The sequence below is a fragment of the Lissotriton helveticus genome, chromosome 7 (assembly GCF_964261635.1).
Source record: "Lissotriton helveticus chromosome 7, aLisHel1.1, whole genome shotgun sequence".
NCBI classification, from domain to species: Eukaryota; Metazoa; Chordata; class Amphibia; order Caudata; family Salamandridae; genus Lissotriton; species Lissotriton helveticus.
Genome location: NC_136068.1, coordinates 513,818,383 through 513,843,231, shown reverse-complemented (window position 1 = coordinate 513,843,231; position 24,849 = coordinate 513,818,383). Strand labels below are relative to the sequence as shown.

Genomic DNA, 24,849 nt, shown 5'->3' with positions numbered 1-24,849 from the left:
GGTAAGAAGTAATCTGGTGTCTCCAGAGCAGGTGATTCCACATGTACTCCACCCCGCAGCGATGGCTGATGACAGAATGGGCCACTATCCAGTGGCCAAGGTTCCATTTGAGTGGGAAGCGGTTGCAGGTCTACTTCGAGTTGCCGTAAGTCCTGCCGTGCCAGTTGATTGTCTGTTGGGGAATGATATAGAGCACAATGCTTGGAAGGAGGTGGAATATCGGACTCATTCTGAGATGCTGGGTATACCTGACTGGGCCTGTGCTAGCACAAGGTCCGCGACTACCCGGAGGGGGAGTACGCTTGGGCTGGAGCCTGGAACAAAGGCACAGCCAGCTGCCAGAAAGGGAAAGATGCGGGGACAGGAGAAGCCTGCCTCGGCATCCACGCCCCGTGAGACGGATAGGCCACCTGCAGTGGTGGACCAGGAGTCCACGGAGGGAGATGTCATCTCCCTGGAGAACCTACCTAGCCCTGCCGAGTGGCATGTGGAAGGAGGGCCTACCAGGGAGGAGTTTTGTAAGGGCCAGAAGGAGTGCCCTACCCTTGAGAGACTGAGGCGACAGACCGAAGCCCAGGCAGCAGGTAACGTTACGGGGAACTACCATATTTACTGGGAGGATGGTCTCCTCTACAGTGAACCAAAGGCACCAGTGCACGGTTCGTCACGGGCCTTGGTTGTCCCTCAACGTTACCGAACCTTTCTTTTAGAACTGGCTCATGAGATACCCTTGGCAGGACACTTAGGTCAGGACATGACCTTTGGCCGGCTTGTCCCCCACTTTTATTGGCCTCAGATGAAGGTGGCGTCCGACACTTACTGCCGGACATGTGTGTCTTGCCAAGCCAGTGGACAAAAACAGGGGTGAAGCTGAAAGCTCCCCTGGAACCACTTCCTGTCGTTAGCACCCCCTTTGAAAGGGTGGGCATCGACATTGTGGGGCCATTGGATCCACCAACTTCAGCTGGTCACAGGTTTGTCCTGGTTCTGGTGGATCACGCCACACGATACCCAGAGGCAATTCCTCTGAGGATCATTACTGCACCTGCAGTGGCGAGGGCCCTGATGGGGTTCTTTACCCGAGTGGGTTTCCCCAAGGAAGTTGTGTCCGACAGGGGGACCAACTTCATGTCAGCTTACATGCGGGCTATGTGGAAGGAGTGTGGGGTTACCTACCGGTTCACCACTCCTTACCACCCACAGACCAATGGTCTGGTGGAGAGGTTCAACAAAACCTTGAAAGGCATGATCAGAAGTCTGCCTGAGAGCCTGCGGAGGAAATGGGACGTCCTCCTACCCTGTCTGTTGTTTTCCTACAGGGAAGTTCCACAGAAGGGAGTGGGCTTCAGCCCCTTCGAGCTTCTGTATGGGCACCATGTGCGTGGACCTCTCAGCCTGGTGAAAGACGGATGGGAAAAGAATCCCAGGATGCTTCCCCAGGATGTGGTGAGCTACATGCTGGCCTTCCGGAGCCAAATGGCTAAGTTGTGGAAGCAAGCTTCTGACAACTTGGAAGCCAGCCAAGCAGTGATGAAGGAGTGGTATGACCACAATGCTCACCCTGTGGATTGGAGCCTGGCCAGAAAGTGTGGGTGATGGAACCTGGAGAGCTTAGTGCCCTCCAGGATCGCTGGACAGGCCCCTTTGAGGTGATGGAGAAGAAGGGTAAGGCCACTTACTTAGTGGATCTGAAGACCCCCCGGCAGCCCCTGCGGGTGCTCCATGCTAATTGCCTCAAACCCCACCATGAGAGGCCCGAGGTCATCATGATGATGGTGACTGATGGAGCAGAGGAGGAGGAAAGTGAGCCTCTCCCTGATCTATTTTCGTCTCAGGAAAAGGATGGGTCGGTGGAGGGAGTAATTCTCTCCCCATCCCTAACTCCTGAACAGCGGGAGGACTGCCGCCAGTTCCTGGAGCAGTACTCCTTGCTGTTCTCCCTTATCCTGGGAAGGACCCACCTGTGTACCCATGATGTGGACACAGGAGACAGCCCACAAGTGAAGTCTAAGACCTACCGGCTGTCAGATAAGGTGAAAGCCAGCATCCACAGTGAAGTCACTAAGATGCTGGAGCTGGGAGTAATTGAACATTCGAGTAGCCCCTGGTCCAGTCAGGTGGTTCTGGTACCAAGAGCTGCCCCACCGGGCACCACTCCAGAACTAAGGTTCTGTGTGGATTACCGGGGACTGAATTCAGTGACCAAGACTGATGCTCATCCGATCCCTAGGGCGGATGAACTTATTGACCGGCTGGGAGCTGCCCAATACTTGAGTACCTTTGACCTCACTTCAGGGTACTGGCAGATCTCCCTTACAGATGGAGCCAAGGAAAGGTCAGCCTTCTCCACGCCTGAGGGCCACTTCCAGTTCTGCGTAATGCCCTTTGGGCTCAAGAACGCCCCTGCCACCTTTTCTGCGGCTGGTGAACCAGGTCCTCTCAGGGATGGAGACCTTCTCCGCTGCTTATCTGGATGACATTGCCGTCTTCAAAAGCAGTTGGGAGGACCATTTGTATCACCTACAAGCTGTTCTCCAGGCCCTGAAACAGGCTGGCTTGACATTCAAGGCCAGTAAATGTCAGATCGGGCAGGGGTCGGTTGTGTACCTAGGCCACTTGGTGGGCAGGGGAACAGTGCAGCCCCTTCAGGCAAAGATTGAGGCTATCATGGCCTGGGAGCCCCCCAAGACCCAGACCGAGGTCCGAACCTTCCTGGGCCTCACAGGATACTACAGTCGCTTTGTGAAGGGGTATGGTACCATTGTGGCACCCCTAACCGAGCTTACATCCAAGAAACAACCTTGACGGGTAGTCTGGACAGAGGCTTGTCAGCGAGCCTTTGACACCTTAAAAGAAGCAATGTGTGCTGCTCCAGTCCTCAGGGCTCCTGATTTTTCCAAGGAATTCATTGTGCAAACAGACGCATCAGAACATGGCATTGGGGCAGTGTTATCGCAACTCAATGAAGAGGGTCCGGATCAACCTGTTGTCTTCTTGTCCAGGAGACTGCTTCCCCGGGAACAGAGGTGGAGTGCAATTGAGCGGGAAGCCTTTGCGGTGGTATGGGCTCTGAAGAAGTTGCGGCCATACCTGTTTGGCTCGCACTTCCTGGTTCAGACCGACCACCGACCCCTTCGTTGGCTGATGCAAATGAAGGGAGAAAATCCCAAGTTGCTGAGATGGTCTAAATCCCCACAGGGAATGGATTTCCGGGTGGAACATCGGCCTGGAATGGACCACGCCAATGCAGACGGTCTCTCTAGGTATTTCCGCCTTAGTGATGAGAACTCCCAAGGGGTTGGGTAGCTCTCCCCACTTTCAGCTGGGGGGTGCGCGTGTTAGACCTGTAGGCCCTTTGAGTGGTCCCTCCTATTATTTATTTATTTTGTCCCTTTTTGCCTCCTAGTACTTTCATTTTTTTTTTATGTCCACTGAAATTGTTAAGTGTTGCCCTAGGGGGTGGGTGCTACCTTGTCCCCATAATTTTATTGAGGCCTTGGTGCCCCTTATAAAGATGAACATTTAGTCACACAAAATGGTGGCTGGTAACTGCCACAACTGATTACCTCAGGGACTGGCCCATAGACTTATATGGGGGATCTAGAACCTTCTGGCCTGTTCTGGACACTTAGGACTAGGGGTATAAAAGGCCAACTTGAGGGCGGCCATTTTGTCATACAGAGAGAGTCAGTTGGAGTACAGGCTGTGACGCTAGGTGGGGTAGGACATTCAGAGGGTTGACTTCTTTCTAAGGGTTGCCTCCTTACTGCTATCACCGCTCCCCCTTCCTGCAGACCTGACCCTACTAGATTGCGTTCCTGTTGTCAATGGACAGAAGGTCCTCACGAGTCAAGAAAGACTGACCCCTAGCCTGGGGTGAACTTGAGAGACTTTAGGGGAGTGAGCTGAGAAGAAGTTCTGCCCCGCTGTCCAGTGAGCGAACACTAACTTAGAACTTTTGAAAGCTCTGCCATGATAGAGAAAGGACAGTGAGAGCGGATTTCCCCCCCCTTTTTCAACCATATTCCGCCCACGCTGGTCCCATCTGTCCTCCCCCTCACCTGTGCTTAGCAGCGCTAACGAGTGATCGTTTTCCACACGTGAAACCTGGTGGAAGGTAGCGGGGCCCCCGTGGAGTGAGCTGCCTGTCCCGCAGCCCTAAGCCTGGTTGCGTAGCCAGGGCCGGAGGTAATTACTGGTTGTGAAGGAGGGGAAGGAATTAGTGGCAAAGACACCCGGAAGCCGTTGGCTGCTCTGAGGGAAAGGCGGAGTGAGTGGCCGGGGAAGTTGTGAAGGTGCAGTTCCACGCAGGCCCTGTAGAGTGACAGCTAATCTCTGAAAGGGGGCGGAGTGGCAACAGGAGAGCTGCAGCGTACGCGCAGGACCGGAGGAGAGCCGCTAGTCTCCCGCGCCTGCTCACTGGTGCCGCTCGCTAAGAAGGCGACGGAGGCGGCTTAACGAAAGGCTGTGTGGTGGCAAATACCACGGTTCCATTGTTCCAGCGCGACCTCCCCTCGGTGTCGGCCCTGTGGTAGATCGGCCTGACCTGCGAGGGAGGCGTCGTTGGGAGCAGAGAGTGGCTGATTGAGAACTCCGATCTCCCTCAACTGACAGAGGTGGTGGAGTCGGATATAAACACTATTCACCACAAGTAAGGAGAGATCTGGGGGCTGGTATAGGACCTGAGATCAGAAGCTAAAGGTCCCAGGGGTGAGACCCCCCCCCATTTTGTGAATACTATTTAACTTTGTCGTGCTGGCCGTAGGAGCCATCTTGGCAAGACAAACAAACTGAGACTGTGAAGCCACCTGATCTCGAACTAGAGTTGAATAGTAAAGTGAAGTAGGGTGCTAGTGCACAACGAGTTTACCGAACCATTATAATTCTGAAATTGATTAAGATTGGTGTCTATTCTTTTTCTTGCAGAGGGGGAAGGGGAAAATTAACTCTGGCATTTCCTTGACAGTCACCTAATTCGATTTAACTACCCAGGTGGTAATAAGTGAACTACCATCTGAATGCGTGGGGTTACTTCCCTGTTCCTTTGAAGGTGAAAGACTCTTTCTTCCTAAGGTGCCAAGTCAGATTAACCAAGAAATTGCCTTTATTATAAAGTTCATAATGCACTTGTTGACCCCATTGATGTGAGTAGCGACAAAACAGTCTGATGGAATAAGAGAGCACAAAAGAACTTTTATAAAAGTGAACCATATTTTTCTAAACTGGTGTAGTGTCATTTTTCCACCAGTCTAATCGACCCTTATTGGTGATGGTTGTAAAGTCAACCTTATAGAAAGCTATCCTAGTGGTAGCATGAACCAGCAGTCTTCAGGCTAAGACTTCAGTAGGCGAGTTAAGCAAGTTGTTTTACCATATATAATCCCTTCAATACCAAATCAAAGGACACCACACAAGGTATATATCAAATATATATGTATTTAATCTAAACACAACCCTTCTGCACTCTTTATGAGGTCAGAGGTAAAAATACAATACAAGTCACACAGTTAATACACAATAAGTTGCACAGTATACGTTATGCCCTAGGGGCCTCACTAACCATATACTAAGAAAGTGGTATAAATACCATGTGAGAGTTAGAAAGCAGGCCTAGGGCCTGTAGAATCGCTGGGGCTACTCTAATCAACCAGTTGTTAGGAAGTAGGAGACCCACGAGAGCCGCGTGCAGTGTCTAAACACAGGCGCGGGTTCCCATTGACTTTCTATGGTGTTCGTAAAAGTTACAAAGTTAAAGATTAAGGACACTTCCGGATGGACTTGGATGGAACCCTTTTAAACTAGGACACTTGGAGAGTCAATACCCACGGGAGCACCGGAGTACTCGAGTTACCTCACACAGGGAAGCCGGGTGCATAGGTTCTTTTCATGTCGGGTTTCGTCGTCGTTTTCTATGGAGAGCTGCAAAGAAGTGCTGCAGGCGACCAGAGGAAAAGTGTCCGGGTGGATCCAAGGGTGGATCGGAGATGTGAAGAATCTGAAAGTAGAGGGGACAGAGTCTGGGTCACTAGCCAGTGACCAGGAAGGAACCAGGAAGGAACCAGGTGATGTCGGGTGCTTTGCAGGTGAAGATGGTGAACTTGTCTCTTTGGCCACGAGGTCCAGGAGCAGATTCGAGCTGTCCCACGATGGATCTAGATGACTGCGGTGTCGGTATCCGGATTGGACCCAACAAGCCTTGGTAACCGCAACCCACGCAGGATGTCGAGATTAGCTCTGTTGCAGACCAGCAAGGTCTGTGGTGCTTCCCCTTTTGGGGAAGCTGGAGCAAGCCTGGAGCAACCAGGAAAGCAAAGTAGTTTCAAGATGGCATCTTCGGGGGGCTCGCTAGCCAATGGGCAAGCAGCCGGGAAGACGCGTCAAGCACAAATGTGAAGGCGGGGCCCACGGGACACTCGCGGTGTGTGGGGGCCTGAGCTTCGGTGCAAATGATACTCGGGGCTGGGGCGTCTCGTACCCCAATGGACAACTTACTGAGGCTTCAGGAAAGGAGTGCAGTTAGCAAAATGCAGGATGTCCAAGATGTCCAGTCCCACATCTCTTGTGTCCGCCACGGGTCTCAGCTTTGCTGTGGATGTGGGTCGGGTCAGAGAAGTCTGGAAGTCCAGTTCTTGAGTCGCAGAGTCATCCGGTTCCAGCGGGAGCCTTGAAACTGCAGACTGGCAAAGTTGCTGATGGTGCCTGTTTGAACAGGGTGGTCACTCCTTGACCACTAGGTAGATGTCATCCGTCTTCTAGTCAGAATAAAATGTCGAAGGTCCAAAAGTTCTGTATCAAAGTTTCTTTCCAGGATAATCCAAAGTCCTGGGGACACAGCTCCTATACTTATACTAAGGATGGGGGCTGGATTACCTGCCTAGGTCCCTCCTATGGGTGGACCTGAGAAGTGGGTGGTTACACCACTTTCCCTTTGTCCAGTTTTGCGCCAGAGCTGGGGCTGGAGTGCCCCAGCAACTGGTTTGAACCGGGCTATGCATGGAGCACCTTGTGTGCCCCAGGCAGTGTCTAGATGCGTTCACTGAATGCAGCCCTCCCTGCCCCAATACACTAAACCCCTGTCTGGGGAGGTGCCAGCACCTCCCTGGACAGGAAACCTATTGTCCAGGCCTCCCCTGCCGGTGTTTCGTCCAGCAAAACACACAAGATGATGGACGGAATGTTGCACAATGGCAAAACATTCACCCCCAGTCACAGATATGGGTTTAATCCATCGTTATTTTGCTCACGAAGCCACCCCAGTTCAGACATGGCTATATGCAAATCAGTCTTGACCCTTGCCTCATGGGAACAGTCCAGCCCGAACTGCCAAGCCATGTCTTCCCTAGACCAGAATCAAGCATCCTAGGACCGGTTTCTGGCTATCAGCCGTCATCAGCCAGGATAGCTTGACTCCAGTGGCCTAGTGAGCACGGGTCCCACATCAGGGCATACCCTTTCGTCCAGCAGCAGGAGGTCAGACTCGTGTCTGAGGCAGAAGCATCCATTTTGTGATGCTGAGGCACTGTTTAACTTTAACCGGGTAAAGCAGTAACATACATGTCTTTTCCCTCTAGAAGGGTGGAATGCTACCCCCGGGGGGGTGGGGGTAGTATTCCAAAGTGTTTGACACCTTTTTTTTTTTTTTCTCATATTCCACCTAGGTTCCGATTGTACAAACTGCCGGTGAGTGCAACATGCTGCCTCAGTACTGTTGACTGGTGGGGATAGAAGAAAGGAACAGGGAGCTCATCCCTCAGCAGTTGCGCCTAGACCTGCAGCTATCGCAAAACAGAATCCTATAAAGGTGTCAAAAATGCAGCCAAAATGCTAGGTTAGCATGTTAATGCGGCTCTACCCAAGGATGGGAATGATGGCTTAATCATTGGACCTGGGGAAAAAAAACAAAAAAAACAGACTCTCAATGATCCCACCTCAGGAGATGCCAAAAATATCTTTTCACAGGGTTCCCGGCTCTGGCCAGATCCAACTTGGAAACCTGTAAGGCCGAAGTGCACCAGTCATTAATTGAGGGAGATAAAGAGTCTTTCCATTTGTTACATATCTCCCTCCTAGCGAGTAGGATAGAATAGAAAATCAGCTTCCTTGCCAAAGAGGGAACCCCATCTACAAGACCAAATATTACGGAAGTAAGGTCAAGAACAATATTAGTTCCAATTGAAATTGATAGAGTCTTACTTATGGATTCCCAAAATATACCTAATTGGGGGCACTCAAAGAACATGTGGGTATCAGCTGCGGCTATAAGACCACATCTTGCACATGCTACTCTGTTCCCCAGGTCAAATTTGGACAATCTCAGGGGCGAGTAGTAAGCTCGGTGTATAGTAAAAATATGGTTTCTACGTAATCATGCCGGCTTACCAATATCCCACAACTTGTCACATGAAGTAGTCCAAAGATCTTGCAGGTTGGGGTTGCTCAGATGCGATGCCCAAAGCTGATCTGGTAACAAAAATTCACCATCCAGTTCTTCCAGAATTAAATTGTACCAAGATGAAATTTCTTTTTTAAACGGGGGCTTGTCCAGTAGAAGGGTGATAAGATAACTGTGTGAGCCCAACGGAAATTTAGGTCCTCCAGATGGTAAAGTACTGTATGATCTAGACCAGCTGGATATTTGTACATATTAAGTCTCGCAAAATTCGGACCTATTGTATTTCGTAAAGACTCCCAGGGTAAAAGAACACCATCAACAAATAAATCTCCCCACACCAAAAGGCCCGCATCTCTGATAGGTTGAGCAAGTGTATCATCCAACCAGGTCGGACTGTTGGAAAGACCCCACAAAGGCGCTCTACTAAAGTGTTTGACACCTTACACGACATGTTTTGATAAAGCCAAACCAAAGTTAGCATTAACCGCGAGGATTATAATGCACTTAAGAGTATATGGTATGGCTATATCATAGAACAGCTATAAGGAGATGGTTCCGAAAGCTGCAGAGGGGCTCAGCTCATGACAGAGCACCCTCTCACATAAACCAAGCACTCTGCCTCCAGGATTGTCGAGGCCTACCTTAGGAGTGGCTTATAGGTGCATATGTGTCTATATGTAAAGGTAGATATAGGTATACTATATCTAAGTAAGGGGTGATTACACCACCTTACCCAGGCTGTGTGAACAGACCTGTGGTGTCAGTTTGGAAGGCAAACCAGGGGTGGCACAATACATGCTGCAGCCCCTGGTAGGCCTAGGGTGCACCTATGCCCTGGGTACCTATGGTACACTATACAGGGGCTCACAAGGGTGACCCAGTAACCAATCTGGTATGCACCTAAAGTGCATGGTATCAATTTAGAGAGAGAACAGCTGGGCTGTGGGTCTGATTAGCAGGCCCACAGCCACATTAAAGTCGAAAAACCAGAGTATCACAGCAAAAAGTGGGGGTGACCATAGGAAGCAGACCCTACTCTCCTACACACAGTGCAAGTGACAACGGCGCCGGTGTCGAAGAAGGCCCCTCCAAAGCAGTCAATGGCGTTGATCGAATGCGGGATGACATCGGTCTGACGCCAGACCTCTGACTGAGGTATTGCAGTCAAAAACACACAAATTGAAGACAAGCGGACTCATGGGGCCAGACGGCGCATCAGTAGGGTAAGGTGCCTTGGCAAACATGCCAAACATTGCATTCAAGAAATGCAATGCATCCGCTCCAGGTCCTGGAAAAGGAGGATAAGGATCCGGCGCTCCTTGGTCCTGGTCCACAATAGGTCTTAGAGGGGGCTGAGGCTTTGGCTCCAGAGAAACCGGCGATGGCACAGACAAAGCAGCAGGAACCGGAGAAGACTCTCTAGGAGTCGGAGAACCTCTAGGCGTTGATGAACACCTGACACCGGAGTATGGGCCTGAGTCGCCTACGAGGAAGGTGAAGGCGACTGTGAGAGGGCACCCTTCTCATGACGCCACTTCACAGGCTTGGTCGATCTCAATGACCTGCCTTTCGAAGACTGACGCCGATACTCATGTCTTCTCTTTTTCTTGTGCTTTTTCGACTTCGAAGCATGCAAATTAGACGACTTTGACCTCTTGCAACCTCTCTTCTCTTCTTTCGCATGAGCCATGAAGAATTTTGCCTCACGTTCCTTCAATGCCTTCGGGTTCATCCTTCGAAGGCACGAACACCCATCGAAATCTTGGGCTGAAGAGAGACACCCCAGACAGACTTCATGGGGATCTGTGATGGACATACAACCCCAACACTCTCTGCAGGGCTTAAAACCTGACCTCTTCGAAGTAGCGGTTTCCAGTGCAACACGAAGAAATCTAGTAAAGTTAAACCCAGTATAAATGGAGACTCCCTGAAAAAAAAACGTTATGCGTCGACGGTGCCGATAAAAGGGAACTGAGGTCAGCACGCCAACAAGGTCTTCTTATGGCTCAGTTAACATCATATGCGATGTGGGAGAGCTAAGAAAAAGTTTCTGTGGAATGCTGGCACAGGGGTAATTCAAAAGGTTAGGAATCCACAGGCAGATGTATTCAGCAGAATCTTCCTTACAGAATCTTGCCCCACAGGGTCGGCTTTAGCAGTAGTGGCGCCCGGTGCAACAGTCTTTTTTGACCCCCTCGCCCTCAAGACCGCCTCGGATTTCTTCAGTACCACCTGGCAAAAGTGCCCATTGTCTCTCCATAGCCTCTCTCTCACATGCATTTCATTTTTTTTAAAGCACTGGTAAAGGCTGGTTTTACTAATCCACTCAGCTATCCACATAAAATACAGATCTGTTCTTTGAAGCAGGCACATTCACCCTCTGTACTACTTTATGATGAGTCAAAACTGCCTCTAGACAAAACTCTAATCTCTTCTTTTAGAAAGAACATTAATGACAAGAGTTATCTTGACATTTAAATTGCTACCTGAAAGCTGCTTCCACTCTGCAACAGGTGTTTCTTAAATCTTAAGTTATTTCTAAACACAGCACCCCCCCTTGAGGTCAGTGCCCCCCTCTAAGTCAGCGCCTAGTACCGCCGCACCAGTCGCACTGCCCTAAAGCTTGCGCTGTGCCCTGCTTTTATCAAAACTTTTGACGTAAACACAATTAGTGTAAACAAATGATCAGGGCGTCAAATGCCAGGTTGTCTGGTCTAAAAGAGGAGCTCCATTAGCTACATATGCAAAACAGAGATCAACATTGATAGCATACTTAACCCACAGCTAGCAACCTGGAACTTCATTATGCTAATGCATTTTCCAGAGGAGGAGCATACAGTGGTCACAATACTGGGCTTTTTTTTTAGACTTTTCAACACAGCTCTCTCTACATCCTCCTCAAACCTGCAGCCTGGGTTTTTGTGATGTCCGTGCAGCTGGCTTCATCCTGCTCGTTCACTGACACCGTCTGATGGGCGAATATAGCTTCGGGGACTTTCGATTGGATCCATTGGGCTTGAGAGGTCACCTCGCTGAATACAGACGGGGCGTTGGGGAGTGAGCAGCCTGAGATGACAAAGCTGGTGATTCCAGCTAGAAACCAAACTCCGTCCTCGTTGCAGACCAGAGGCCCTCCCGAGTCACCCTGCATGAAGAGATACATGAAAAATGCTCTAATTATCTACTTAGGATCGGAAATATTTTTCTAAAAGTATAGTACATAGTGGAAATCGGAGTTTAATTTCTACAGATAATGACCAAGTAAATCTAACGGGGAATTCGATTATATGACTTTCCTCTTCAATTAAGACAGGAAGATTTGTGGTTGTGCCATACATGGTGGATCCACGTAAATTACAATCTTGTTAGTGATATACAAAATACTCTTGTTCCAAATTTAGCAGTCCGGTGCTTTACATAGGTCTCGCACGCTGTACATACCCATGGGATAGAAGAGCAGCGGCCTAATTATTATAGCTTTTCAAACAGTGAAACACTTCAGTTTCTCAACAGATAATAATTCCCTCCACTTTGTAAATAAAAAGTTACTTAGCTTTGGTAATGATATTTCTGTTGCATACCAGATCTTCTCACAGGTTACTCAACTTATGAATATGGTGCCAGAACTGGAAAAGTTTTTACCCAGCTACAGCTCTCCAGAGGCGCCAGGTAATGGTCACTGCTTAAGTTGTTACTTTGCCCACACAAGATGTGATAACATAATGGAATATAAGTCACAGACTGGTGCGTTGGCATCAGGTCCTGGTACTTTATCTGGATCCCAATAAGGCACGTAGAGAGGAACCAAGAGAGCGCAAAAGAACGTGGTAACTACAGCAAACAATGACTAGTATACCTATGCATCTTATTATTAATGGAATCAACACATAGGGGAGGAGGGTGGTTAGTGAGAAATCTGTGGAAAGATTTAAGGCCTGAGTCAAAAATGGGCCCACTTAAAAAGCCCTACTCAACCAGATGGCCGTTTTAGCTGCTTGAGAGGTAAGAGGGAGAAAACAATCACATTAAACTTTTAATACTGTGTATCCTATAACAGTCACACAATAATCCACTCTACAACCAGATCTGAGATTAGTAAGATTTAATTATAAATTCAGAAACAGATTGATATAGGTCAACCACAGCATTATCGTATAGTGATGCAGAACAATTAGAACGAGTCCAAATCTCCAAAAGAGATTCACCCTCTATACCAAAAAGCATATAACTAGTTCAATGATGACCATACAAGTAATCAAGAAAAAGAATTAAGCACTAAATTGCATCATATGATTCTCAAAAGGTAGGCATGAGCAAGCTAACTCTCCTTACACTACCTTAAAAGGGTAACTCTAGGCTAGAAATCATTAAGTAAGGATGGAAAATAGAAAGGTGTCAGCTATCAGAGTCTTCAGTATAAGAAACTCTAACTAAGGGTCGAGTAGCATGCAGCCACTCAAAGCCGCTCTTGATGCCTTGGATTGGTAAGGTAGTTTAGTAACGCTTACTGTGGCTTTGCAGTTTTGGAATTGGTGTTGGCCAACTTTGGATTTGAATGATATGCGAATTGCAATTTGTGTAGGCAGGTAATGAGGAGATTTTTCTCTGTCTGATGTTGTTGAACGGTGCAACGTACAAAGAGTGCTTTAAGCACTACTTTGGGTATAACATTTGCATATTCTGCAATATTTTTGGCATGCCTGTTTCAAGCACACATCGAAGAATGTATTGCTTTTTGGAGGTACCATAGTGAGATGTAAATTAAATTAGCCGGCTCACTTGAGGGAATATTTAAATAGGTTTTGGTATAAAAACATATTTCTTCCTTGGTGATTCTATATCCCCATGGAATTCACATATGTACAAAAATACATACAAGGATCCTTTTTCTGCGCAATTTTATGAATGGAGATATGCAGAGCGATTTTTTTGTGTTCTGCCAGACAAAGCTAGTGAATTGAGTGTATTTTTGCTTCTTGGAAATAAAACAGTCTGTTGGGCTGTTTTTTTGCAGTCTTTTGGAATACTATTGAGAAGCTTTTCTTGTAAATATGCCCTACAACCAGTATTTACAAATGGTTTGGTTTAAGTACAGTCTGTGTGCTCTCCTTTGTTTCTGTCCTAAGTGTTGATCTGTGGGTTAAATGTGTGTTTAAATGTCTATGTGGTTCGTGGTTTTACATTGCAACTTCTGTATGTAAATAGCGATTGCGCTATTTATGAAATAATGGCTATTAAGCGCACTGTATTATGTGTCCTGAGTGTTTGACCCCTTCTGTATATGTCTAAAATGAGCTCAATGCGTGTGTTTTAAGTATGGGCGAAATTTGTGAATTCGCGTTCCGTGAATTCGCGTGAAATCGAATTCACAATCCGCAAAATCCGCGAATTCGTGCAAATTTGCGGATTCTTGTTTTTTTGCATGTTTGCGTGTTTTTTGCGTGTTTGCGGGGTTTTTTGCATGTTCGCAGGGCTTTTTGCGTGTTCACGGAGCTCTTGCATGGTGAAGTTACCCATGCGGTCGTGTATGGGCACAGCACCCTCTGGTTCACCACTGCCACCCTCTGGTTCACCCCTGCCACCGTCTGGTTCACCCCCGCCACCCTCTGGTTCACCACTGCCACCCTCTGGTTCAGCACTGCTACTCTCTGATTCACCCCTGCCACCCTCTGGATCAGCACTGTCACCCTCTGGTTCACCACTGCCACCCTCTGGTTCACGACTGCCACCCTCTGGTTCATCACAGCACCTCTGGTTCACCACTGCCACCCTCTGGTTAACCACTGTCACCCTCTGGTTCAGCACTGCCACCCTCTGGTTCACCACTGCCACCCTCTGGTTCACCCCTACCACCCTCTGGTTCACCACTGCCACCCTCTGGTTCATCACAGCACCCTCTGGTTCACCCCTGCCTCCCTCTGGTTCAGCACTGTCACCCTCTGGTTAACCACTGCCACCCTCTGGTTCATGACTGACACCATCTGGTTCATCACAGCACCTCTGGTTCACCACTGCCACCCTCTGGTTAACCACTGTCACCCTCTGGTTCAGCACTGCCACCCTCTGGTTCACCACTGCCACTCTCTGGTTCACCACTGCCACCCTCTGGTTCACCCATTCCACCCTCTGGTTCACCACTGCCACCCTCTGGTCCACCCCTCCCACCATCTGGTTCATCACTGCCACCCTCTGGTTCACCCCTGCCACCCTCTGGTTCACACCTGCCACCCTCTGGTTCAGCACTGCCACCCTCTGGTTCAGCACTGCCACCCTCTGGTTCACCACTGCCACCCTCTACCGAGACCTTTTGTGACGCAGCGGCAGCACAAAAGTTGCGCCATGGTGCTGGGTATTAACAACGTGACGCACCTGAGAGATGCGTCACGTTGTAAAGCCCTGCGCCATCAGGAGGCGTTCCAGCGCAGGGGAGGGCGTTCCTGTGCAGGAACGCCTCCTAAAAGTGGCTGAGTGAAATCTACAAGATTTTACTCAGTCACTTTTAGGCCAATGCTGCGTCAAAACCCTGCGCCTGCTTGAAGCTGGCGCAAGGCTTGATGCAGCATTGGGGAGATAGGGCCCCCCAGAGCATTGCTGGAGCTGCGTCGCAAGTGCGACGCAGCTCCAGCAATGCGCTGCTTTTACGGCACAGATGCGTGACGCATCTGTGCCGTTTTTGCCACATGGTGCGCCGCATTGTAAATGCGGCGCACCATGGTTGGCGGAGCTGCGGCGCACAATAACTGGCGCATCCCTGGGGATGCGCCAGTTATTGTAAATCTGCCCCTATACATTTAGCCAACGAGGGAGCACTTACTGATTAGAAAGTACTCCAGTTGAGTAGAGGTATTGCACAAAAAGGTGGCATCTTCGTGGACAAACACGCAGTGCGGGATTCATTCTGCCCCCTGTTAGACTCGTTTTTGTGCCCTTCTGCCCTCTGTTAGACTCGTTTTTTGTGCCCTTCTGCCCTCTGTTAGACTCATTTTTGTGCCTTTTTGCCCCGTTAGACTCGTTTCTTGTGCCCTTCTGCCCTCTGTTAGACTAGTTTTTCCCTTTTTTTCTGCCCTTCTGTCCTCTGTTAGACTGTTTTTTTTGTGCCCTTCTGCCCTCTGTTAGACTCGTTTTTCCCTTGTTTTTCTGCCCTTCTGCCCTTTGTTAGACTGCTTTTTGTGCCTTTCTGCCCTCTGCATCACCACATCATCACTCAGCGCTACCCCAGCATCACTCAGCACCACCACATTATCACTCAGCACCACCACATTCTCACTCAGCATCACCGCAGCACCACTCAGCACCACCACAACATCAGTCGGCACCACCACAGCATCACTCAGCACCGCCACAGCACCACTCAGCACCACCACAGCACCACTCAGTGCCACCACAGCATCACTCAGCACCACCACAGCATCACTCAGTACCACCACAGCATCACTCAGCACCACCACAGCACCACCACAGCATCACTCAGCACCACCACAGCATCACTCAGCACCACCACAGCACCACTCAGCGCCACCACAGCATCACTCAGCGCCACCACAGCATCACTCAGCGCCACCACATTATCACTCAGCACCACCACAGCACCACTCAGCACCACCACAGCATCACTTAGCGCCACCACAGCATCACTCAGCACCACCACAGCACCACTCAGCACCACCCCGGCATCACTCAGCACCATCCCAGTATCACTCAGCACCACCACAGCATCACTCAGCATCACCACAGCACCACTCAGCACCACCACAGCACCACTCAGCGCCACCCCAGCATCAATCTGCGCAACCATTCAACAACAACTGGTTCAAATATGTTCTCTCAATGTTTCAAACTTTATTACAAATGTCAAAAAAAGATGTTAATATTTCACTTCTGTTCTTGGATTTTCATCACAATAAAATACACTGAACATAATCTTCTCAAAAGTTATTTACAAAAGTTTAAGCTATTGCCATTATAAATTAAAATCACTTTTATTTAAGTATTAATTATTTAAAAAAAATTAAAAGCCATTGTAATTTGTAATATCAATACAGCTAAGTCACATAAATACAAAATATGTTGCATTACAAATGCTATAGGTGTCACATTTGCGAAAGTTATAACTATTGGCATTGTAAATGACAAAGCTATTAATTTAGCTATTTTCAAAACCAACACATAAATAAAAAAAATTGTCATTTACAAGACCAATAGCTCAAACATTCCTAATGCGAGACCTATTGCATTGCAAATGTTTGTTTTTATATCTGTCAGTGGTTCCTGTTGAGGTTTAATTTTCGTGACAGGCGCCTCATTCCCTACTTGTAACTATTCTCTGACCCTGCTTCAAGGGTCAGAGCAGGGACAGAGAATAGTTGCAAGTAGGCAACGAGGCGCAAGGAAGCACTTACAGGCTTACAGCAGCAGGTGCCCAAGTTGAAGTTAATTTCTTTGTAACCCTTTTGTAAAAGGTTACAAAAAATTAGCTTCAACTTTTGCACCTGCTGCTGGAACCCTGTAAGTGCTTGGCTGAAAATTCGTCCCTGCTGATTCACGGATTTTACCGCGATTTCGCGAGATTCGGGATCGCGAAATCTCAGAAAATCCGCAAATTCCGCAAGCGGAACGAATTTTCAGCCCATGCTTAGTGTGTTTGTGGTTTTTCTTGTTGTCTTCAGTCTGTTATGCAAAATGTCATTTAATTAATATTAAAAAAAATTAAATTAAAATCCAGAAATTAACCATATGATATGCTAAATAACAGTATGTTAGTATTACATTGATAAGAGTATGCAATTATGCACATGTACAAACTGCTAAATAATTAATAGATAAAATTAGAATTTACATTCTAAAGGAATAAAAAGGCCTCAAAAACGAAATTGTGTGTTTTGCAGTAAATAAAATTACAGCATTTTTCTTGAATACATTGTATTAGATATTAACAGGCAAACACTTCATCTGAAGTAAATTTTTGCTGAACTAAAACGCATATTATAGAACATGCATTGAAAGGCCTCAGTTTTAAATGGACAGCCACCGTGCTTACGTTTCAACACTAAAAAAGGCTTAGCAACAGCTGTCGTTTTTGTAGGCCACGAATAGACAGGAATGTTCACTCAGCCAGGATTTTGTCAGTTAAACACGGGTGAAACCCTGCATTTCAGACTACTGTTTTTTAAAGTTACAAAAATAAGGTTCATTATTTTCGATAACAGGAAAACATTTAACAGGATTTCCTTTTTTAAAGTCTTTTACATAAGCACATTCTTGGTTCTGATGTTAAATAATAACTGTCCTTTTAAAAAAGTGGCGCAAAAATTTGTCATGTTTCAAGTTAGGCTTCTGTGCTTAGGCTTGTGATGAATGCGTCTAAATATGATAGGCAAGGGATGCAGCTTGCTTTTTATATGTGGAATTATCAAAAAGGATTGGTTTTATTAAAAGAAAAAAATATTAATTATTAAAAATTATTAAAAAATAAGTGCTTTTAAATTAGTTTTTTAATATTTATAAAGCTTAATACTCATACTCTGACCTCCTAGCATTACAATTTAATTTAAGTTGTGTTATATCACATAATGAGGATATTTGCATATGAAATATCACTCTGCGCAGGCGTAAAAAACTCATTTTTCTAAGGACTTACATGAGATATGTCTAATGTCCAATCTCTGCAATTTGTAGAGAACATTCTGAGGATGATTAATATGTAAAAAAAATGATAGGATATTCATTTTAAGTTCCCCAAATATCAAAGTCGAAATTGGGTAAATTTCACTATTCAAATAGCTTTTTTTCCATTTACAGTAGCTTTTAAACTGCCTTAGGCTTCAGTAAATGCATACATTTAGATATAATACAAATAGCTGACTTCTATATTATTAGACAGGTATATTGCACACTGCTTATAATTGTATATGTGAACTTTGATTAACAGATAAGTTTTGCCATATTTATACAGCACTAATGCTTACAAGCTGAGGCAATGACATTTGTACATTTGCTAAAAGGATTTTTAGCCCTCTCAAAAGTGCTATGTGCCTCCTATAACTTTGTTTATGCACAGTTGCTAAGCACAGGGGTTGATAGTGTTGACAGAAGTGAAACCTGTTTCAGGTTTCGTACTGTCAAAATGGGGGAAGAAGGCTAGCTCCTCTACAAAGTAAGGCTAGGTAAAATGTATGTTGCTCTCTCCTTTTCTCAATTTTTTTAGCCTGTCTAAACTGTCTGTGAAATAGCAATGAGACATTTAATCGGCTATTCAGTAATACTGTTTAAAAATTGTTAGCATTAATAAAATGAATAAATATATATGTTTTTATTACTGCCCATCCCATCCTGTTTGATGAAATTATGACAGGATCAGTAGTTTAGACTGCTGTTCCCTTATTTTGACCTTTAAGGGGAATTAGATGTGGGTAGTTTTGTTTTACAAGTCTTAGGTGATAACACCATTATTGTAGTTTTGCAAGGGCATTGCTAGTTTTTTTATTAGCTAGTCCGTGTAAATAAACTGACAGCCCTTATTAGAGCTGATGTTGCATAGTTTGTATGAAAAGTAGAGCGTAGGGAAGATGCCCATGTGATCCTTAGAAATTTTTTTTTGTTGAAGGAAATATTGTTTTATAGATAAGAAAACCTGTTAAATTAGCAGTTTTAGATTTTCCTGCTGCTCCTATAACATGAGAGCATGAACCTTAAACGTACAATGTAGGTGCTTTTTATTAAGAAGAATCATTTTAGAAGTGTCTGCAGTCCTGTACAAGTAATGTAAAATTTATGAGCAAAAGTGTAGAACATTTCCTTTTCTTTAAAGAGTTTTCAGCAGATAGACTTCCCATGTAGCTATCTACCCTTAAATGGCAGAGGATAATGCTCTCACATTGAAGTTAGTGAGGATAATGAAGAGTACCCAATTAAAGAGACAAGAAGCACTGCTTTTGCCTTTGAGAGTGACAGTGCATTCTAGACCAGAGTTGTCCCATGGCTTCTGGCCACTTATTGAAGATTGTAGGCCATCTGCCTGCCGTCCCATTGTTAAATACAATGAATTGTTTTTGTACTATATTGAAGGAAACTAACAGCTGTGTCAGGTTTTTATATCACCAGGTTCTGCAGGATCTTCCAGAATAAAAGGAAGAGTCATAATAACCTGCAGAACGATGATTAAGATGAGTCCTAATTCCCAACAGTGACAGCTACAGATGAAGGGCAGACGTCTTGGATCTACAGTCCCAGCACCCAGAAAGTAGCAAGGCTGGACAGCGATCGCCAGCGCGCCATTAATGGCATCTCCAAAGCATTGTGCTTGCTCCATCAGACGGCGTTGGACATCAGACAAGAAGGAGGAGCTGGTACCCTGTTTGCCACAGAACCAGAGTTTCAGTGCAAAAGAGCAAAAGAAAAGTATCCCTGTTGTTGATGGCAGGGCTGGTTTGAGGCTTCAGTTTTCTACCTGTCATGTGCTGGTAACCTCTGACAGCGCACGGTCCCTTGAGCCCCTTGGCCTGAGTTTTAGCCACCCCCCTTTTCTTTGCTCCAACAGAAGGGCAGTGCACCGGAAGATCCAAGGTTGGCTGAAAGGCACTACATGGTGGTACCCATGTTGAAAGGAAAAATAAAATGAAAGAGCAGCCCGAGCGTCCTCTGACACTGAATAACAAGTGTTGGAGCCTGATAATGTAGCTGAACATGACATTTTATTGCTTTTTCTGTTTAAGCAGTACCCGGGTCTGCACGAGATGATCTGTGCCCACGACCAACGAAGAGCACAATATCTGTAGTGTCTGCCGCAGAGGAGAGACATTGGTGCACTGCATTGAGACTTTGAGACTTTCGAGTGAGCTGTGAGTGTTTGCCAGGAGGGCACTCCAACAGATACTGAGAAGCATTATTTTCATGGAAGGCCTGGATCAAGAGGCCCAACGCGGAAGAAGACAACGGAAGCAGATTTGATGGACGATAGAAGCCTACCAAAGAGGCTTAGAACGGACTTTGGCATAGTTGCACAAGTGTTTCCAGTGCAACTGTATAAAGTGGGTGTTGGATATGTTCCCATTTGACTGAATTGCCATGGAAGAGGAATAGCCTCTAGTGGCTCCGCCCCTAGCATCCAAAATGGTCCACCAGAAGTGAATTTGTGTGACTGTTCTTACTGTTCTGCTGGCATCGTTTTAAAGTAGTGTTCTGTCTTTACTCTGATACAGGGTATTTCCATTTCACCTCAGAGCATTGATAAGGATCGCCACTGTCTCACCTGAGTATATAATAGTCACTGAAATGCATAGGAGCACTGAAAATGTTTACTAGATGATTTTAGGATTTGCTTTTGCTTAGGACTAGAAAAATGATAATTCTATTTGTAATAGTGGTCATTACTTTCTCCTGCTATCTGAATGTTAATTATGACCCGATGCTTTGTTTTCTTTGTATTCCTGCTTATAGCTCAGGAAAATGCCCCCTAGCAATGAATTAGGAAATTGATAAAATTATGAAAATTAATGTGTAAATCTTTTCTGTTCCTACTGTATCATAGGAATGTCTTCAGCTAATGCTAAAACGGACGTCTGTCGTAAATTGACAGCAATGGGTTAGCATTTAGCTGAAGCCATCCTGTATTTAGAAGTTATCTTATCCGCTTTGTGAAAGCCATTTTGTATTTCTGGCAGCCATTTTGTTTGCCATGTGCTCGCCATGTGCTCTGCCCTCCCTCAGTGTTAACTGCTCTTGAAATCTGCCTAGAGACAAACTATATTCAGCACCTTCCACTTCGCACATGCCCAGAAGGGCCTACCTAGTAGAATGCACCTGCTTCTATAGTATAACTGTCAGGCTATTTTTTCTGCTGTATGGAGAAGTAACTCTCCTCCCACTTTGTTGAGCAAATAGATCTTGTATGCCCAACTTATTCATTTTGTATGCTTACATGAGCCAGTACTGCCCCTTGCATTTATGCTTACTATGTAACTCTAAGCATATATCAAGCCCCAGTTTTCTGTACTCCTTAGACTGCCTCATTGAGTTGCTAAGGCTTCTGTGTGACGTAGACTGACTCATTTGAGGTTAATAAAGATGCTCTTTTGTATTTCAGCTTCTGTGCCAATTTCTTCTTTGTTGGTTTAAAAGGACTTTGGGCCAGATGTAGGTATCCAAATACTGGTCCGTAACGGCCGAAAATACCGATTTTCGGCCGTCATCGACCAGTATTTGGATACTGAGATGTAGGGCATCTCAAAATACAGATTCGGAAATTTTACCGAATCGGTAATTTTACCCAATCGGTAAATTTACCGATTCGGTAAAATTACCGAATCTGTATTTTGAGATGTAGGTGGCACTGTCAACAGTGCCACTGGGCTTTAAGGATTTGTTATTTACCACCAACTATCAGTTGGTGGTAAATAACGAATACCTGTTTATATGCAAATCTGTGTATGTACACCTGTGCCATGTGACAGACATACATGCCCTTAGGGCATGAATGCGTGCCACATGGCACACAAGCACTAATCAGGGGTGCAACAGGGTGTCAAAGTGCCACCCTGCCACCCTTGACCATTGCACAATTTTACAGAATCGGTATTTACCGATTCTGTAATTGACATTCATTCCTATGGGCCTGGAGGCCCATAGGAATGAATGGCAATTACCGAATGGGTAAATACCGATTCGGTAATTACCGAATCTTAGCGATTCGGTAAAAAATACCGAATTATTACCCACATCTAATTTATCGATTCGTAAAATTTGGTATTTTAGAATAGGTAAAAAAGATTTACCTACATCTAGCCCTAAGTATCAGTGAGACCCCTGGAAGGATTTTTGATTACTTCAGAAGGGCTTTGTCCCTACTTGCAGTGAAAACAAAAATATAAGGAAATGCATTCCACATTGAAGGTTAAATATGAATTACATGTTAAACTTTAAACATGAGCGTGTACTGGAACAGTACTCGAAGGCCAAAAAGTACGGCAACTTAACAGTGCACAGGGTTAAAATTATGTGCACATTTATACACATATAACAAATGCAGTGACTGAACACATGAATAAATTGCAAAGATTACAGAAATGTCATTTCAAAAGCATCAGCATGAATATAAATTCTAATTACACATATAAATGTTTAAACATTAGTCTACACATACCCATTCTATTTCATTAGCTTCACAATGAGACACGTCTAACCTTTAATTTTTAATATGTAAATGTTGCAAAGTCCTTTATTAGTTAGACTTCTATGCACACAATTTATAAGTCTCATTAAAGTTCACATTGAGTATTGTAAATATGCAATACCCCATTTTTCTTAGTAACATTTAATCACACAGAATATATTTGAGTGCTGACTACACATGATTGCGATGCACTCCTACAGTATCTAAGGATGGGATCAAACGTACGCTGCTTGCTCCAATCCCACCTCTGATGGCATATAAAGTAATCATATAATCTCTTAGTCTTATCTGTTGATCTTATCAAATTAACCGATCTAAACCCTTGTAGTGGCAATTGCCTTTCGTTTGACTTCCTCCAAATGTTTCATTTAATTGTATTAATGACTCTGCTTCTTCAAGAACTCTATATCTTTTCTTTTCTGTGATATTTAATTATGTGCCTTATATCTCTTGCACACTTTCACTGGCACTACCAAAGCCACTGCATAATGATTAAAGATCAACAAAGGCTTCAAGATGGAACAAAAAGTACTGCTTCCCAAGTTCACAAACCATCTCCCTACAGCACTAAATCCGTTTCCAACTGAAGTTCAAACTCCTGCGAGAGCCAATCCACTCATATCCCTTTGTACTATTATTTTAGTAATATTCTTTATATACTTCCATAAATACTTACTTTTATCTGGGAAATAAGTACAAAATTGTTGAATCTTCACCATTCGGTAGACTCTACCTTCTTTTGCAAACAGAATATCTAAAGCAAGCGGATTCTGCAAAAACAATAACCCTAAGAGCAATCATATCAGTATTTACAAGCAATAAAGATCCAGCAGTATTGGCAGGTAACCTATCAACTATGGTGGACACCTTTCTAATCCTAATGTCATTTGATATCACACCTACATTCGGTATTATAGCGCCAAAATGTCTCCCACGGTTTCTCCAGCACTAACACCTTGTTTGGACCTAGATTTTTCTTCTCAAACTGGATTATCACATTTCTAAATGTCAGATCTTTATAAACACGACTCCTATTAGGCAATTTGAAATGAGCATTCTTCCCACAAATAAAATAAACTGAAAAAATCACATGATTGCCACCATTCACAAACAACTTCCAAGATCCTCTGATCGCAAAGGTATGGTCACATTAGCTTTTCCCTAGAAAGGTAGTATCATATTAATTGTTATCATTCTGAATGCACAACTTCCTTTGGTGTTGCCAATCTAGTGTCAATGCTCCAGTGTTCTCTAGTGTTTGATGATCCTTTTCTTCTTCTGACCAAATGGGAAAAGATGTCTCTTTGATTGAATTAGTCTTCACTTCTCTATGCCTATCTCATACTTTAAGAATTTGTTTTCAATGTCAGTAAGAATGCATGTTAAATTTTGTCTATGTGCATAAGCAGTATCCAACGTTTTGATCAGGTCAAAATATTTACTGGCAGTTTCAGTAAACTGAGCATATGAATGTCTATTCAAGTGTTTAAATAAATGAACTTCTGAAAGAACTATATCATACAACTATATCATAGTTAGAATGGTAGTACTGGGAAATACCCTTTCCATAGAAAAGATTCAACAATAAACTGGAAGTGATACCATGCTGCATGCTCTGCAGACTCTGCCACTTCTGAGATCACCCCCAGTATACCCTTGAAACAGTATTATAGCATTTTGCATCCTGCCACCGGCAGATTATTACCCTAGGCACTAAAGGGCTGTAAGTCTAGTCAATAGAAAGTACACCTACAGCCTCCACGACTGTACACTAAGTTGCACTCATTATGTTTTGTTTGGGCATACTGATAGTTGCAGTAGGCCCCCAGTATTGGGATTATTTCCCTCTCTAGGTATTGCTGTTACCCTGGATTTTCTTTCTCCCCACACAACCACCCTGTGATAGCGGGCATTTTGCATAGATCTCCGAGATCCTGGGTACGGGAGATGGGTAAGGGCCTCCTGGTACACTGCACCCACTTCATACAAACACAAATATGGCTTCCAGCGCTAACGTTAGATTCCTCACCCTAAACATTTATGGCATGACCTCAGCCAGGAAGCGATACACTGTCTACTCCTTTGTTTTCTTGCAAAAGACGCATATAACAACAGGAGTGTTGGAAAGTCTACGCAAATGCTGGAGGGGGCATTCTGTGCAACACAACATACTTGGCATTCGACCGGAGCGCCTTGGCATGGATTCACCCTGGGGTCCATTTTCAGGAAACTAGTAGGATAATTGACAATGAGGGGCGCTACGCCTTCCTAGAATGCTGTCTCCACGGCC

General features: G+C 45.4%; 1 protein-coding gene across 1 annotated transcript in view; it reads right to left on the bottom strand.

Moving 5' to 3' along the window:
* Positions 1-24,849, bottom strand: part of LOC144766850 (polyserase-2-like) — a 1,745,029-nt gene that overhangs the window by 1,081,305 nt on the left and 638,875 nt on the right. Inside the window, exon 4 of the mRNA XM_078650565.1 lies at positions 11,297-11,537. Coding sequence (XP_078506691.1) covers positions 11,297-11,537 — 241 coding nt within the window. The remainder of the gene's footprint in view (positions 1-11,296; positions 11,538-24,849) is intronic.